The sequence below is a fragment of the Drosophila takahashii genome, chromosome 3R (genome assembly GCF_030179915.1).
Source record: "Drosophila takahashii strain IR98-3 E-12201 chromosome 3R, DtakHiC1v2, whole genome shotgun sequence".
Lineage (NCBI taxonomy): Eukaryota > Metazoa > Arthropoda > Insecta > Diptera > Drosophilidae > Drosophila > Drosophila takahashii.
In genome coordinates, this window is record NC_091681.1 from 9,127,304 (window position 1) to 9,144,250 (window position 16,947).

General features: G+C 45.0%; 8 protein-coding genes and 1 non-coding gene across 9 annotated transcripts; 3 read left to right on the forward strand and 6 right to left on the reverse strand.

Annotated features, from left to right (window-relative positions):
* Window positions 1–340: 340 nt before the first annotated feature.
* LOC108064989 (3-oxoacyl-[acyl-carrier-protein] synthase, mitochondrial) lies at window positions 341–1,783 on the reverse strand. The gene has a single exon (XM_017152813.3). The coding sequence runs from the start codon at window positions 1,733–1,735 to the stop codon at window positions 416–418; it is 1,320 nt and encodes a 439-aa protein (XP_017008302.2). The 5' UTR covers window positions 1,736–1,783; the 3' UTR covers window positions 341–415.
* A 557-nt stretch (window positions 1,784–2,340) lies between these two features.
* Window positions 2,341–3,312, forward strand: LOC108065030 (glucose 1-dehydrogenase). The gene has a single exon (XM_017152875.3). The coding sequence runs from the start codon at window positions 2,389–2,391 to the stop codon at window positions 3,157–3,159; it is 771 nt and encodes a 256-aa protein (XP_017008364.2). The 5' UTR covers window positions 2,341–2,388; the 3' UTR covers window positions 3,160–3,312.
* Window positions 3,313–3,436: 124 nt separating this feature from the next.
* On the forward strand, window positions 3,437–4,436 carry LOC108065028 (uncharacterized oxidoreductase TM_0325). The gene has a single exon (XM_017152873.3). It carries the CDS (start codon window positions 3,500–3,502, stop codon window positions 4,292–4,294), a length of 795 nt encoding a protein of 264 aa, XP_017008362.2. The 5' UTR covers window positions 3,437–3,499; the 3' UTR covers window positions 4,295–4,436.
* Window positions 4,437–4,548: 112 nt separating this feature from the next.
* LOC108065029 (cyclopentanol dehydrogenase) lies at window positions 4,549–5,508 on the reverse strand. Its single transcript, XM_017152874.3, has one exon. The coding sequence runs from the start codon at window positions 5,417–5,419 to the stop codon at window positions 4,646–4,648; it is 774 nt and encodes a 257-aa protein (XP_017008363.2). The 5' UTR covers window positions 5,420–5,508; the 3' UTR covers window positions 4,549–4,645.
* A 553-nt stretch (window positions 5,509–6,061) lies between these two features.
* Window positions 6,062–7,022, reverse strand: LOC108065021 (uncharacterized oxidoreductase TM_0325-like). Its single transcript, XM_017152867.3, has one exon. It carries the CDS (start codon window positions 6,971–6,973, stop codon window positions 6,200–6,202), a length of 774 nt encoding a protein of 257 aa, XP_017008356.1. The 5' UTR covers window positions 6,974–7,022; the 3' UTR covers window positions 6,062–6,199.
* Window positions 7,023–8,038: 1,016 nt separating this feature from the next.
* LOC108065023 (Golgi-associated plant pathogenesis-related protein 1-like) lies at window positions 8,039–8,936 on the forward strand. The gene is made up of 4 exons (XM_017152869.3): window positions 8,039–8,180; window positions 8,243–8,371; window positions 8,437–8,750; window positions 8,807–8,936. The coding sequence occupies exons 1-4, from the start codon at window positions 8,139–8,141 to the stop codon at window positions 8,934–8,936; spliced, it is 615 nt and encodes a 204-aa protein (XP_017008358.2). The 5' UTR covers window positions 8,039–8,138.
* Window positions 8,937–10,115: 1,179 nt separating this feature from the next.
* On the reverse strand, window positions 10,116–14,547 carry LOC108064957 (trichohyalin). Its single transcript, XM_017152754.3, has one exon. The coding sequence runs from the start codon at window positions 14,439–14,441 to the stop codon at window positions 10,317–10,319; it is 4,125 nt and encodes a 1,374-aa protein (XP_017008243.2). The 5' UTR covers window positions 14,442–14,547; the 3' UTR covers window positions 10,116–10,316.
* Window positions 14,548–15,083: 536 nt separating this feature from the next.
* On the reverse strand, window positions 15,084–16,651 carry RpL13A (ribosomal protein L13A). The gene is made up of 3 exons (XM_017152868.3): window positions 16,505–16,651; window positions 15,895–16,135; window positions 15,084–15,526 (listed from the first exon to the last, which is right to left on the reverse strand). Exons 1-3 carry the CDS (start codon window positions 16,523–16,525, stop codon window positions 15,171–15,173), a joined length of 618 nt encoding a protein of 205 aa, XP_017008357.1. The 5' UTR covers window positions 16,526–16,651; the 3' UTR covers window positions 15,084–15,170.
* LOC123003165 (small nucleolar RNA SNORD34) lies at window positions 15,779–15,860 on the reverse strand. The gene has a single exon (XR_006412453.1). It is a non-coding gene; the product is annotated as a small nucleolar RNA SNORD34 (small nucleolar RNA).
* Window positions 16,652–16,947: the final 296 nt, after the last annotated feature.

The following is a 16,947-nucleotide window of genomic DNA, read 5'->3' on the forward strand; positions in this document are numbered from 1 at the left end:
GCGCGAATGTTTAAACAGCCATCCACTATTGATTTGATTTCATTTTTCCACAAACTCCATAACTTTAAACCAAAAGTCGGCGACTTCTAGCAGCGAATTCAGCAATAACAAACAGAGAGAGAAGCAACAGAAGCAAATCAAACAGAGCTATATACATAATTATATACCTATATATATATTATATACAGATATACAATATAACAGTACACATACAATGCGCATTGGATAATAACAGTACGCATAAACATTTTTACAGAGCAAGAAAATGACGAAGACGACGACGGGACGGCAAGACAAGCAACCGAAAAAAGTTTTCCAAATAAAGTTTTAAAACTAAACATTTTTCCTAAAAATATGCAAATATTTGAGGACTTTATTCACGTGTCTTTAAAAAATAGTTAACAATTTTTGGTAATTATTGGTCAAAGCTGGCAACGCACAAGGAGGCATTTGTTCCTCCAAAACCAAAGGAATTCTTGAGAGCAATGCGCCGTTTTTGATCAGGTGACCATTCGGTGGCTTCCCTGACCACGTTGACGTCCACATCCAGGTGCTCTATGTTGATGGAGGGCGGCAGCTTGTTTTCCGCACAGGCGAGAACCACAAAAAGCGCTTCCAGATTGCCGGACGAGCCCAACAGGTGCCCGTGGGCTCCCTTTGTCGAGGAGACCCTGACCTGAGGCGTGTGCTCGCCAAAGACACGTCTTATGGCGTGCGACTCGATGCGATCGCCGGTGGGCGTAGAGGTGGCGTGGGCATTTACATAGGTGACTTCATCCGGAGAAATCCCAGCGTCGCGTATAGCCCGTTTCATGGCTAGAGTAGCTCCGGCGCCGTCCTCGCTGGGCGAGGTTATGTGATAGGCATCGCCGGACAATCCGTAGCCCAAGATCTCGGCCAGGATAGGAGCTCCTCGGGCGCGAGCATGCTCAAGTTCCTCCAGCAGCAGGACAGCTGCCCCCTCGCCCATCACGAAGCCATCTCGCGATTTGTCAAAGGGTCTGGAGGCCACCGACGGGTTATCGTTGAATGCGGTGCTCAAAGCCCGCAATCTGCAAAACCCGGCGATGGAGAGGGGATCTATGCAGGCCTCGCCACTTCCCGCCAGCATCACATCTGCATCGCCATTGCGGATAAACCGCATGGCATCTCCCAGTGCATGGGCTCCCGTTGCGCAGGCCGTGGACACCGAGTGGTTGGGTCCTCTCAGGCCATGACGCATGCTGATGTGACCACAGGCCATGCTGGGCAAGAGTCTGGGCACAAAAAAGGGGCTGACTCTGTTGTATCCGCGCTGCAGCTGGTTCCAGGCCCCGTAGACCTCCGCCAGGTCGAACATCCCCATGCCCACGCAGACGCCGAAGCGCTCCAGCTGCTCCTCGCTCAGACTCTTCGGGTTCAGCTTTCCGGTAGCCAGAGCCTCCTCCGCCGCCAATACAGCCAATTGGGTGGCTGGGCTCATCAGCTTGATATCCGACTTGGTCAGGTGCTTGTCCAACTCCAGCTTGTCCCTCGGGATTTGGGCCGCCACCTGGCAGGGCAATCCCTTAAACTCCGGTCCCAGTCGAGAGATTGCCGACTCTCCGGCCAGGATGCGTCGCCACGAATCTGGCCCATTGTTGGCCAGCGGCGTCACTGCTCCACCTCCCGTGACCACCACTCTTCGTCGGCCAGATTGCGTGGATGAGTTTCGCGCCTGGTGGGCAAATAGAGTGCAGTTCCTCAAAAATCGCATTTTCGTGTTATGTTATGTTTACATGATCAGGTGAGTGAGACCGGGTCGACCGTTAAAATATACCAACCGGCCTTAAAAAAAGACTGAAAATGAAGTATTTAAATATCTACCACAAAAATACTTTCTCTTAAAATTAAAACAGATCTTTTCTTTTCTAACTTAAATATAAACAAACAAAAATATATAACTTAAATAATTTCTTAATTCTACCACTTTTAAAATAAATTGTTTCATACCATCAACATTTTTTTGTTTGCTTATTTGACTACAAACACTTTTTATTTTAAATATCCCATTTTTCTATATAGCGGCTTTTATATAGTTTTAAAATTTTAAATATAATAAATTGTAAAAATCAAATTTGTAACTTTAAAATTAATTTAAATCTTATGTAATTTTATTTGTATCCACTAGAAGTCAAAGTTTTAAAATTTTGAGGCAAATTTATTTATTATCTAAAAAAATTCTCAAAATAATTCAAAATTAAATAAAGCTTTAGATTTTATATAATTATTTCTATATTTAAATGTTAAAAAAACTTCTATAAACAATTCATACAATTATATTGGTTAAGAGATTGTATGTGCGAATACCCCCTATGAAATAAGCAAGATGCGCACAGGGCTTGAGATCCCCTTACGTAATTCTGGATCATGAATTTCGCCGGCAAAGTCGTTCTAATTACAGGAGCAAGCTCCGGAATCGGTGCTGCCACTGCCGTAAAGTTCGCCAAGTACGGAGCTTGCCTGGCGCTGAATGGACGCAATGTGGAGAATCTCAAGAAGGTGGCCGAGGAGTGCGGAAAGGTGAGCCAATCCCAGCCAGCTCTGGTGGTGGGCGACATCGCCAAAGAGGCGGACACCCAGAGGATCTGGACGGAGACCCTGGAGAAATACGGCAAACTGGACGTGCTGGTCAACAATGCCGGAATTATCGAGACGGGCACGATTGAGACCACCAGTCTGGAGCAGTTTGATCGCGTGATGAACACCAACCTCAGGGCGATCTACCACCTGACCATGCTGGCCACTCCGGAGCTGGTGAAGTCCAAGGGCAACATCGTGAATGTGTCCAGTGTGAATGGCATCCGCTCTTTTCCCGGCGTCCTGGCCTACAACATTTCCAAAATGGGGGTGGACCAGTTGACCCGCTGCGTGGCTCTGGAGCTGGCCTCCAAGGGTGTCCGGGTGAACTGTGTGAATCCCGGCGTGACAGTGACCAACTTGCACGCCCGTGGCGGCATGGACCCGGAGACGTACAAGAAGTTCCTCGAGCACTCGAAAACCACCCATGCCCTGGGCCGCCCCGGCGATGTCAAGGAGGTGGCTGCGGCCATTGCCTTCCTGGCCAGCGATGAGGCCAGCTTCAGCACTGGGGTCAGCCTGCCCGTGGACGGAGGTCGCCATGCCATGTGCCCACGCTAAGTCCGGAGGATATGGAGTGTTCCAGCTCCTTGCATGGAAATTTCCATGTGTAAATGCATTTAAACCTTTTTTTTCAATTGTTATTTTGAATTTCCTTATGTTCTTATTGTTTGTTTTATGTACACACAAAAACATAAAATGTATTTTTATTAATCAGTCATCTCTAAAACCCTTCTTCCTAAATTAACAGAAATATGTATAACACATTCTCATAAAATCTATTAATTTTGTTGATTTTTTCATTTCTTATAATTTAAACTAGTTATGATCAAGTTATGTTTCCCCTTAAAGTCATCTACATAGTTTAATTTTTCAACCTGAAACTCGGACACTCGATTCGATGGGCAGCAAGGGCAAGGCGGGTCTGGACTTTTCCGGCAAGGTGGTGTTGATCACCGGCGCAGCCTCCGGGATTGGGGCCGCTACGGCGGAAATGTTCTCCAAACTGGGAGCTTGCCTGGCGCTAGTGGATCGGGAGGAGGAGGGTCTCATAAGGGTAATGAAAAAATGCATGAAAACGGGCCACGAGCCGTACGGCATTGCCGGAGATCTGCTCAAGCCCGTGGAGATGGAGTGCATTGCGAGGAAGACCAAGGAGCGCTACGAAGGTAAACTGGATGTCCTGGTGAATGGGGCTGGCATCATGCCCACGGGTACGCTGCAGAGCACCGAACTATCCTGCTTCACGCACGTAATGGAGGCCAATGTTCGATCCGGGTTCTACCTGACCAAGTTGTTACTGCCCCAGCTGCTCCAGTGCAAGGGCACCATCGTCAACGTGTCCAGTGTCTGTGGGCTGCGCGCCTTCCCCGATTTGGTGGCCTACAATATGTCCAAGGCGGCGGTGGACCAGTTCACCCGCTCCTTGGCCCTGGATCTCGGTTCCCAGGGTATCCGGGTGAATTCAGTCAATCCGGGGGTGATACGCACCAATCTGCAAAAGGCCGGTGGGATGGATGATCAAAGCTATGCTGAGTTTCTGGAGCGCTCCAAAAAGACCCACGCCCTGGGCAGGATTGGAGAGCCAGAGGAGGTTGCGTCCGCCATTTGTTTCTTGGCCAGTGAACTGGCCAGCTTTGTGACCGGCGTCAATCTTCCTGTAGACGGTGGCATGCAGGTTATGTGTCCTCGCTAAGCCCTGCAAATGAGTCCAATTCAATCCTGTCCAGCCGAAAGCCTTTCCTTTTTACTTGTTGCCCGCCGACTCACTATCAAAATTTCAAATTTATAGTTACACTTTGAAAATGAATTTATTTCATACATTGCAATTTCGGAAAAATTATATGTAAATCCGATTTATGTACACGCAATTATAAATTGAAAAACCAAAAATTTGACTTTTATATATTTCAGCAAGCACTTTAAATTAAGTAACGAACTACAAAAATGTAGGGGGAACATTTGGATATATTTTTAATATTTTTAAAATATTTGCTCTCCGTAATTTGGAGGCCAATAAATGCATTCTGGACAAGTAACCCGATTCTCATCGCGGGCACATGGCATGACGACCTCCATCCACGGGCAGGCTGATACCAGTGCTGAAGCTGGCCTCATCGCTGGCCAGGAAGGCAATGGCGGCAGCCACCTCGTTGACTTCTCCGGGACGACCCAAGGCATGGGTGACCTTGGCGTGCTCCAGGAACTTGGCGTACGCCTCCTCGTCCAGTCCGCCCCGTCGCTGCAGCTCAGTGATAATCACGCCGGGATTCACGGAGTTCACGCGGACACCCTTGGGAGCCAGCTCCAGGGCCACACACCTGGTGAACTGATCCACAGCCGCCTTGGAGACGTTGTAGGCCAAGACGCCGGGAAAAGAGCGGATGCCATTGACACTAGACACGTTCACGATGTTGCCCTTGGTCTTGACCAACTCCGGCGTGACCAGGGTGGTCAGTTGGTAGAGCGACCGCACATTGGTGTTCATCACGCGATCGAACTGCTCCAGACTGGTGTTCTCAATGCTGCCCAGCTCCAGAATACCGGCATTGTTTACCAGCACGTCTATGCGTCCGTGCTTGGCCAACGTGGCGGAGACGATGCCTTGGACATCCGACTCGCTGTTCATGTCCGCGGCCACCTGAAGAGCAGGGGCTCCTCCAGCTGCCACTATCTGCTCGGCGGTTTCCTTGAGCTTATCCACATTCCTGCCCACGATGGTGAGGAGGCCTCCGAGTTTGGCCAACAGGACTGAAGTGCCCGCTCCGATTCCCGAACTGGCGCCGGTCACTATTATAACTTTATCTTTAAAACTGGGCATGTTGAGGTGATCTGCCTGAAAACTGGAATGATAATAATGGTGACATTGAAGACCCAGAAGTCAACTTTTTGGGGGTGCTATTCGATTATACTATCGATAGAGTGGAACTTTCAAAGCTATTTCTGGCGGTTGTGAAATTCAAAGTATCTAGAGTCGGTGTTAATTAAAATTTAATTTGTTATTGTTTATACTATGCATGTGTTATGTATTAGCCAACCTTCGCGTTGATTCTATTTATACTTGTGTAAACTAATCAGTAAATTCCTCCCTATTATTATATTTGTAAGTGGTTGTTTATCAAATATAGTGATTGTCCCTGGAGACATTAAAATAAAATAAACAAATAATATTAAAGTGGTTATGGTTCGCCTAACAAAATTTTATGTTTTATGAAGAACATTTAAAGATTTTAGAAGTGGTCATATGTTCTGTTGCATATCATTTAGTTTTGCTATTATTACATTTAAAGATATTTAAAATTTTAAAGTCAAAACGGAATTTAAAAAATTTAGAATTTATAAACCGCTTTAAAAGATATTTCTTTGAATAAAAGAAGAAACAGTTTAGAATTCAGTATAGATAACCTATTTACCACCTATTTAAATATTACCTGAATTATCATTAAAAAAATCAACATTAAAATAGTGTATCTTCAAGTAAAGGATTAAATTAATATTTAATTTCAATACTTTAATTTAATTATTGACCACATATACATAGGTCATTAAATTCGTAAATGCCACCGAACGATTAGTATATTTCAATCTTCCCATCCTGAATTTATCTAGGGCACATGGCATGGCGACCTCCGTCCACGGGCAGGCTGACTCCAGTGCTGAAGCTGGCGGCCTCGCTGGCCAGGAAGGCAATGGCTGCAGCCACCTCCTTGACATCCCCAGGTCGGCCAAGGGCGTGAGTGACCTTGCAGTGCTCCAGGAACTTGGCGTACGTCTCCTCGTCCATGCCGCCGCGCTTGTGGATATCGGTCACAATCACGCCCGGATTGACTGCATTGACACGGACCCCTTTGGGGGCCAGTTCCAGGGCCACGCACGCCGTGAACTGATCCACAGCCGCCTTGGACACGTTGTAGGCCAGGACACCGGGAAAGGCGCGTAGTCCACAAACGCTGGACACGTTCACGATGTTGCCCTTGGTCTTGACCAGCTCCGGAGTGGCTAGCATGGTGAGTTGGTACAGGGACCGCACATTGGTGTTCATTAGGCGATCGAACTGCTCCAGGCTGGTGTTCTCGATGGAGCCGGTCTCCAGGATGCCTGCATTGTTCACTAGCACATCGATTCGTCCGTACTTGGCCAGAGTGGCGGCCACAATCTGCTGTACCTCGGCCTCCTTGGTCATGTCAGCCTGCAGTTCCAAGGCTGGAGCTCCTCCGACAGCCACAATCTGGTCGGCCGTCTCCCTTAGCTTCTCCACGTTGCGACCCACGATGACCAGGAGCCCTCCGAGGCTGGCCAAGTGGACGGCAGCACCTGCTCCAATGCCGGAGCTGGCTCCGGTCACAATAATTACTTTGTCCTTGAATGAAGACATTTTGGCTAGTTCCTATGATGCTAAACGAGGTCTGGCAAACTGATCTGCTCCAGCTGATCACCGAAAGCTTTTCTAAACAGCTGAGCCGGAAAAGCTTTATGAAAAGTTATAGCTTTATTTTAAACAGTCGCAATTTTTTAAATTTTTATTTCATGGTAAGATTTTATTTTAGGGGTTGCAAAATAAATTAGGAGAGAACGCTATCGTCGGGTCCCCGATTATCAGATACCCGTTACTCAGCTAAAGGGAGTGCGAGGGAGATGGAGATATAAATCTTTGATCATGCATAACTTTTTAACGAATGGTCCGATTCCAGATACCTTTAAAAATCGTTCAAGGCGATGCAAGGAAAAGGCGTGACCCTCGGCTGTAACAAAATTGCGCTGCGTAGGAAGCCCAAGAATATCGTAGAGTAAAAGGGTAATTTGTATTCGTGCAAAAGTATGTAACAGCTAGAAGGAAGTATTTCCGACCCCATAAAGTATATATATTCTTGATCAGGGTCACTAGCCGAGTCGATCTAGTCATGACCATCTGTCCGTCTCTCCGTCTGTCCGCCTGTCCGCCTGTCCGCCTGTCCGTCTGTCTGTCCGGATGAACGCTGAGATCTCGGAAACTACAAAAGTTTAAAATGTGTCTGGCGCCGATACCTTTAAAGATTTCCGAGAAGTATAAATGCAATTTGGTTGTGTATACTTATACCTATTGAAATGTAGAAGATATTTTTCAAATCGGACCATTCATTAAAAAGTTATGCGCAACCAAAAAAGTGTTATGTATTCGTCTCCCTCGCACTCCCTTTAGCTGAGTAACGGGTATTAGACAGTCGGGACACCAATCCGACTATAGCATTCTCTCTTGTTTATCTTAGTTTATTTTCTGTACACTTTCTTTAATTTAGACAAAATCGCCATTACAACCAAATCGATGACATTTTTAAAAATCACTGATAAATGTATCATTTTTTTTTTGAAAGGCTAGTAGTAGCTAGGGGGTGTATGATACAAAAATAAAATTTTGGAACAGAGGTTTAACCTCATATTTTATTATTGCAGCTGTCATTTTTTTCTAATCAAGTCTTCTGAGATTCGAGGCCTTTGGTGAATCCTTATATGGGAAAAACTTGTCAAAGTATTCATACTTTATTTACTCAAAAAAATAAAACATGGCGTTGGTGAACATATTAATAGTTTTGGCTCTTTGTTGGGTGAAATTTAAAATCACTAAAAATTATTTGAAGCAGACCTCATTAATAAACCTATCTTGCAGTTGGTCGCGGTCAAAGCTGGCCTTAACGAGGACTACCTACGCGAGCACAATCGGTTGAGAAAGGATCACGGCACTCCTGCGCTTATTTTAGACGACTCCCTATCTAAAGGGTGCGAGGAATATGCAAAAGTATGTACCGGGCTCTTTTTAATTAATTTTTTAACCAGGCGATACCCTCCCAATCGCTCGTATAGGAGTTAGCCGAAAAAGAGGTTATGGCCCATTCAACTGATGGAGGCACAAAGTATGGTGAAAACTTGTGCATGCGGTCAGAAAAACCTTTACAATGTGTTCAAGATTGGTACGATGAAATAGAGGACTACAACTTTGATAATCCAGGGTTCTCTATGGGTACTGGCCATTTTACCGCCCTAGTTTGGAAGAGTGCAAAAAAACTAGGTATCGGCCAGGCCAAAGATAAACAAGGGCACTACTGGGTGGTAGGAAGATATTATCCACCAGTGAATGTTTATGGGAAGTTTAAAGAAAATGTTCCGAGGCCGCTCTCGTAAGTTCTCGATGTCTTTTTCTAAACTTTTTTTTTCTAATTTAATTTTATTGCAGGCAGAGTGGGGGTGGTGGTGGACAAGGTCAAGGACATGTTTCTAGTGACGACAACGAAGACAACTCTAATATGATTCGAGTTAACACCATTCTCATCTTGATTGCCTTGTGCCTTCTCTTCACGAATTAAGGTCAACATTTTTATTTCCTCTTGCCTGCAACAGTTGTAAATTTGTTGTTCACCAATTCAAAAAAAATTATTTTTTATTTAAATTGCTAGATGTATAAAATAATAATAAATTATAGCTTTTGAAAAAATGATCAATCTGACTCTTTATCTGTTGAGCATCGGTTTTAGTGCATGTTCTTTTTGGGGCAGGATCAAAGTCCTTTTTGAAATCTCTTTGCGAGACTTTCCCTTGATCATATTGGCCAGCCCCTTGGATATGATGTCCAGATAGTTGGCGGCCAGGATGACTTTAACCATGTGCCCTATCAACTTTCAGAATATCGGCACCACGGCCTTATACTCCGTCGGCTGGGAATAGTCCAGGTGCTTGTTGTAATTTATTTTAACGATAAGCAGGATAATATAATTTGCACAATTTAAATTTTATTAAGATTTAATTAAAACAATAAAGATAGCTTCGGCCAGCCGAAGCTTATATACCCTGGCAGATCATTATTATTAACCTCTAAAAAATTCGACTTTGGGCTTAAAAAAAAAATACTTAAAGTTAAAAAATAAAATAAAACGCTTCCCAGGGGGCGGGTTTTTTTATGCAGAAAAATATGCGACAAATTTGAAAACGATCGGTTGAGCCGTTTAGAAATGCCGATGACCACAGACTTTCAAAACATGGTTTCGAGAAAAACGCCCTAAAAGATGCACTTACGTACCTAAAGTCTTAGAGGTAAGGGTACTAGTTACAGCATAACTTCTAAAGTTTTTGTCCGATTGACTTAAAACTTTTTTTTGTATACTCTTGAGATGTTAATATACAAGAAAATTTTTTTTAAAAAAATCGAAATTTTTTTTTGCTAAACCCTACCCTCCTCTTAAAACAATAAACATTTTAGCTGCTTTCGTATTATTTTGGCATTCTTTTTTTGATCCTTCCTATGGGAGCTATATAATATAGACGTCCGAAAATCGTCAGTGAAGCAAATCCATAGGCGATTTTCTAAAATTCAGGGCGATTAATTTTTTGAGTGTAGATCATTAGGTGTGGGGGTAATTGCCAGGCAATAGCTTAGATTTATCCGTATTTGGCCCACACTTTTCAAAATTTTCTCTCGTTGCACGAGTCGTTTGATGGAAATTTTAGGAGACCCAGCCGGATGATTTATGTCTGACCATATCTTTTTGGTGGTGAACAGAAAGATTTCGACAGATTTCTTTTATTTTTAACCAATATTTATATAATATCAACCCAATATTTTTTCTTAATAACAGGTAACATAGACTAGCACTAAATATAACATAAACTCCAACTTAAACAATCAATGCTGAAAGTACCAAAGTGAAAAATTGGAGACATGAAACTGTTGCATGTCATTCACCACATTTCTAAACGATAGTGAACCTCCGAGCCTTCCACTCGCTATAGAGACGCTCGATCGTCTGAAGGGTTACACTTGGCAGTGCGTCGCGCATATCGCAATAATCGTAAAAGAGATTCCTGATCCCGACCAGAAGGTTCCTTTCCAGCCGCCTCCACTGCCGCAGGGTCTGCTCTTCGGAATCCCGGCACATTTCGGTCAGGTGGCAGCTTTGTACGAACCGCTGTTGATGCATCAACTGCTCTGCATTGCGGCGCAGAATTTTATCACCTTGTCGACCGAACACGCGATTACAAATCTTTTTAAGATGCACCTCTAGCTCGATGTCCAAAATGCCGATTTTCTCCACAAAATGGGGCATAATAAGTTCGTCTGATGAAGGAAAAATTTTCATCAGAGTTTTAAAAACTGGCCTGGGAAGCTTGGCCTTGGTCTTGATCTCCTGTAGATAGATCTGCGCGGGCACTTTATCGTCATAAGTTTCGTTTTCTTCTTCGGAACTGACGTATGTTTCATCACTCTGAAAAACACTGATTAAACGTCTTGCTACCAACAACATTGCTTCCTGGATATAATTGTTTGTGGCCTTAGCTTGACCCTCTGACAGTTTCTTCTGTAGAAGGCAATTTTCGGCAGCCAATATGTCGGGATGGTAATCCGAAGTCCTAGCTTGCGATAAGAGCTGGCCAAAAACACGTCTTTGCTGGCCCCGGTCCTCCTTCATCATAATTTGATCTCGGCTAATCTCAGGTTGTTTGATCTGGGTATATCGTTTTTTGCCAGTCCTCGTGCAGTAAGTCAAGCCAATGTCACCTGCTATTCCTCCACCTTCTTCCCGCTTCTCTTCAAGTTCTTTCTCGTCAGTGGAAGATGATCTTGGCCGAAGCATTTTCCGCCACTCGGCCACCCGATTGCGAACATAGGAGCCATAAGCTTCCTGCTGCTCGGTGTTTCCATATGGGGTGGGTGGAACATTCTGGTGATTCACCGTATAGGATTTCCTTTGCGGACTGTATCTTCCCACCAAGGAGTAGCGAGGTTCAGGATTGTTTTCGGCGCTGGAAGACCTGCCGATCAGGGACTCTCGTCCCTGTCTTGCATAATTCCCTGACTCGGAATTATCTTCACTGCCCATGAAGCGAGCCCATCGCTCGCGGCGACACTTCAAGGATCCCGGATAAAAATACTCACGACTGGAACTCGATCTGGTTTTTTGGGTTCCGAGCTGCTGATGAGAACAGTATTCGTCGTCTACATCCTTTGACTTTGGTTCAGCAGCCATTCTCCTCATATTATTTCTCTGGATAAAGTTTCGATCTGACAGCACCCCTGCTTCCAAGCGCAGCTCAAGCTCTCCGCTTAGCCTGCTGCTATGCTTCTCATTGAGCCTATTTAAACTGATATGAACATCCTTGCTGGTTGACCCCAGTTTCTGTATGTCTCCTGGAGGATTTTCGAACAAAATATTATTCGACTTGTTTTCCCGCATGTCATCGTTTTGGTAAAGTTCCAGTCGTCTTTCAAAATGCTTCTTCAATTTTCTCGAGACCTCTATTGCCTTACTTTCCAGCTGGATTCCTCCCTCCGTAGTCTGTCTTAGCAGTTCAATTCTTTGATTCCAGTCTCTTTCCTCTCGATCCAGCTTGTCTCTAAGGTGCTCTTCTTCCTTTCTTTTTAAGCGGTTATCCTCCAGCTTTGACTTTTTCTGCTGATCCTGTAATAGTATGTCTTTTTTTTGTCGAATATGTTCTTCTCGGTCCTTTCTCTCTTTCTCCTCTCTATCTGTCAGCTCACTAGTTCTATCAATGATTTTTCTTTCACATTTTTCAAGTATCCTTTTCTGCCTAATATCTCTTTCTTTTTTTTCCATCATCTCTTCTTCCTCCTGCATTTGAAGCCACCTCCTAAGAATCTTTTCCCTCTTGAGATCTTCTTCTCTGGCATTTCTTTCCAACTCTTCCCTTTCGCTTTTGCTTTGCTTGATCTTTTCCAAAAGTCTTCTTTCCCTAACGAGCTCTTCTTCCTTAGATATTCTTTCGCACTCGTCTTGCTCTCTTTTTTCTAGCTCCCGTTTTTCTTGTGCTATTTTTTCTAGTTCCTCGTTCCTTTTTATCTCTCGTTTTTGTACTTCATTAAGGGTAGCTTTGAGTTCTTCGATCGTTCTTCCTTCACGTTCACGTTCTTCGCATGTCTTTCTTTCAAAGACTTCTCTTTCTTTTCGCTCTTTGTCTAGTTTTTCAAAAACTTTTTTTTCAAACTCTTCTCTTTCACGCAGTTCCTTTTGACATTTAAGGTCCAGCTCTCGTTTTCTTTCCAAGTCTTCCTTTTCCTTTCGATCTGTTTCAAGTCTTTTTTCCAGTTCTTTTCGTTCAAACTCTTCTCTCTCCTGACGTTCCTTGAGGCTTATGAGTTCGTGTTGCCTTCTTCTTTCCAAGTCTTCCCTTTCTTTTCGTTCGGTTTCTAGTCTTTCCAAAACTTTTCGTTCGAATTCTTCTCTCTCCCGGCGTTCGTTAAGAAGAGCTTGAAGCTCCTGTTCCCGCTTTCTTTCGTGTTCTTCCCTTTCCCTTTGATCGGTTTCTGATTTCAATTCTTTTTTCGCAATATCTTCTTTCTTCTTGCGTTCCTTAACAGTTGTTAGCTCGGGTTCTACTTTTTCTATGCTTTCAGAAAGACTTGTGACCTCCTGTTGCCGCATTCTTTCGAAGTCTTTTCTTTGCATTCGATCGGTTTCTTTTATTTTTTCCTGGTGTTTCCTGAGTCTTTTTTGCTCCTGTTCCCTTATCCCTACAATGTCTTCACCCTGATCGGTGCTTACTTTTTTTTCAAAATCTTTTTGTTCAAACTCTCCTCCTGGTTTTCTCGCTTTCTTCTGTAGATTCTTGTTTTTTTCTCCTTTTTCTATTTGGTTGTTACTTTCAACTTCTTCGTTCGCCCCCAATGGCTCCTTTGAGTCCCGCTCCCGTCGCTTTCTGAGCTGTTTCTCCCTCTCGGACCGCGCCTTTTCCCGATGGTATTCCTTTAGCTGCTCATAGGCCAACACTTTCCGTTTTATGTTTTCCGCCCTTAGGTGCAGCTGCTGCTCACGTCTCGAACTTTTGGTAGCATCTGACTCGACTGGCATGGTAATGGCAATGGCTTCTGACCTGCTTTTAACTTCGTGTCTAAGTTCCTGATTAGGATGCTGCTCCAGCTCCCGGACTTTGAAATCCTCGGATGAAGGTGTGCAAGGACGCCGCTGAGTCCACAACCGCTGATCCTGTAAGCGTTGCGCCTCGCGCTTCTTTAGCAGCAGATAGCGCTCATAGTCCCGTCGCTCCTTGACCTTCAGTTGCTGCTCCCGCAACCGCCGATCGCGCTGTTGACGTGCTTTTTCCAGGCGCTGGCTGTCCAGTTTCCGCTGCTCGGCCAGCAGAATCCTTTGCCGATCCCGCTCCTGCTCCCTGACCTGCCGCTCCAGACGATCGCGTTCCCGCCGCTTCAGGATCTGACGCTGTTTTCGCTCGCGCTCGCAGAGATCTCGTTCAGCCCGCGGCGAGAGCACGGGTACATCCACCTGGAGGCCAAAGGTCTTCCCAGTTTTCTTCGCTTTGGGCGCTATGGGCGTTGGCTTGGGTTCGGGACATTCCTCTGTTGGGAGATCTAGGTTCCATATCTCCTGCTCCTCGCGCCAGTACTGGTCTTCCAGATGGTCGAGGTGCTGCACCCTCCTTCGCCACTCGAACGAAGACGGCTTAATCCGCCTGGTGGCCAGGATGCAGCTCGATGGCCGTGGGGCCACCACCTGCGGGGGACTGAAGCGACGCAATCGCTGACGTCCCTCCTCGTCCAGCAGGAGACGCAGCTCCAAGCTGCAATTCGCCAGGTTAGTGAAAGGCAGCGACAGTTGACCCGACTCTCTCAGCTGCCGCAGCATCTGCTCCAGGAGGTAGTCCCTGGCCCTGCCCTCCTCCTTCGTGGCCCGACTGAAAACGTACATCCACTTCGCGCAGAGGTCCAGATCCTTGGCACTCGCATTTCGGGCGGTCAAGCCGCGGATGATCCTCACCTTCTGACGGTAATTACGCTCCAGGCGGTCCTCCAAGGAGCTCCTCTTGATGCGATTCCCAACATCTCTCTTTTTGACGCTGGCCATGGAATTTGCAAAACCTTTGAAAAACTAATTTTTATTTTACTTATTTAGCTGGCAGGATTCGTTCGAAGAAAACAAAAAGCTATTACGACTGTGTGCCAGACAAGTGAGTGCCGTTAAGCTTGCTTTGATTTTAAATTTACTTTATTCGCCAAGCTTCATATTCGAGCTGTTTTAATAAATCTATATTCCTTCAATCGTCGTGATCTCCGAAAAGTAATTCCTCGTTTGAATTGAATATATTTAAAAACCAACAAAAAACTATCACAACGATATAGCTGATTTTTTAAACAACCTTAAGATCCAGTTCAATCATAAGTGTCAGTGTTTTTTTTAACGTTTTTTAATATGAATAATGGTTAAGCATTTTTTAGCAGAAACCAGAATAACGTCTTATCTATATTTTATTTGATTTCTTTAAGGTAAAACTTGTTGTTATTTATTCTGATATTATGTTCTTTCCTTCAGCAGGTTCATCGCGTTTTCCTCTTCAACCCGCAAAAGAAGCTCTGGTTTATTATGGTGTTAAAGAAGAATATAGAAGATACATAGGTCCATACTTTCATAACAACGTTAAGCAGTGCTCAAAACCAACCAGAATTGTTTACATGTTTGTTGTAAAAAAAATTAGACCCTCCAAGACGATTGTTTTTTAAACTAGATGTTGTTTTATTCTCTTTTAAAAAACTGCTACGCATCTGAACGTACGTAAATATGCCCTTGTCGTTGTCCTTAAACCTCGTAGCCGTAGGATTTGATGATTTTGTTGAAGGGCTCGGCGGCCTTGGCGATGTTCTCGCGCGCCTTGACCGTCAGCTTCTTCAGCTCCCGGTTGTGCTTGAGGGTGACGCGGAGCTTGGCCTTGCGCTTGCGCTCCAGGCTCTTGATCACGTCCTGGTAGTGCCAGCCGACCTCGTGCGACAGGCGGCCGACCTGGCAGTACTTGCGGTCGGAGCGCAGAGTCAGCACTCGCATGGCGATGGGCACGACGACGCGGCGACGCTTGTCGTAGGGCGATGGGATGCCGTCGAAGACTCGGAGACGGGCGAGGGCGGCCTGGCCACGCTTGGTCTTGTGTGGAATCATGCCTGTAATGAAGAGGACAGCTCGTAAGTCACGGGTACGCAATCTTGGGAAGAAGTTAAGGTGGTTGGGAGCGTCAGTTGAGAGTTCGTTACACGGTTTCTCGTTCAAATAATGTAGGTAAGAATGTGATAATCATCATGGCAGGGGGAGCAGCTTTCAGTCGGTACTTTACGCTTACCTAAAACAGAAGAAAAAGAGATTAGAAAGTGTTTTTTAATAGAGGCCATAGAGTCAGGGCAGTTAAAGTAGCAGCAGCATCTCTCAGTTATGTTTTGTTTACATGGCTTCTCATTCAAATAATGTAGGTAATAAGGTTTGAAAACATCATGGAACTGCGCTGAACTCAACTCCTCCCCAGGAGGATACATACCTCGGACAGCCTTGTAGAAGATCCGGGAGGGAGCACGGAAGTGGAAGGGACCACGGGCCGGGTTCACGTTGCACCGCTTGCGCAGGTAGGCCAGGAACTTGATCTTGTTCCTGTAGAAGTGTCCGGAGAGGTTCAGCTCCTCGCAGCGGACGACGGCCACCTTGCCGCCCTGCAACAGGTACTTGGCCACCACGGAGGCCAGGCGGCCGAGCAAATGGCCGCGACCATCAATAACAACGGTCTGAAATTGGAGGAAAGTGGATTAAAACAGGAAAACAACACGGAAATTTTGTGAGGTTAGGTTTGGCGGCAAGCGCATAAACAAATGTGTGTGGCGCCTTATTTTCAATCAGAATGCTGTTTTCTTGAAGCAATCAATACATTTCATGATCTGTAAGCTCCTGGCCAGCAGCTCACTCCAGATTATCACAGATGTTGGCTTCTTTGGCACGTGTAAGGCGAGACGCCTTTTCAAACACTCAAAAACAGCACTTCCAACTGCACGTTTCACACATTTCACCACTCCCGCGGTGGCCACCATTGTGCGCGAAGAAATTCACACATTTGCTTGATGCTCGGGCCGTTTTAAAGTCGTTTTTTCGGCACTTACCCTGTTCGTTAAACCAGTCATGTTTAAGAACCGCACGGAAAGAAGGCGGAAGTGGCGTTGACAGTTCGAGCATCGCTGCGCAGGGTTGCTTTGGGAGTCGGAACTAGTTCGACGGAGCCGTGTCCACGTTGCCACATTTCGGGCTTAGCCAGTACACACTCCTGGTGTCACAGTTCTAATACACGTTTTGATTTGAAAATATAATTCTTTTTAAAGATTAAAAAGTGCGCCATTTTCAGAAGCGTCCAAGATTAATTGTCATTCTTGAAATTAAAGCTCAGCAATTAAGATAATAAAGAAAAAGGCGTCCGTTTATGAGAAAAATTAAAGACATTATAATATGACAACAGACATCAAGAATATCATAACCATTTTAAAACCATAAAAATGTTGCACAGTGCAATATTAAAAAATGTACAAGACATTTTTAATCCAAAAAAGCA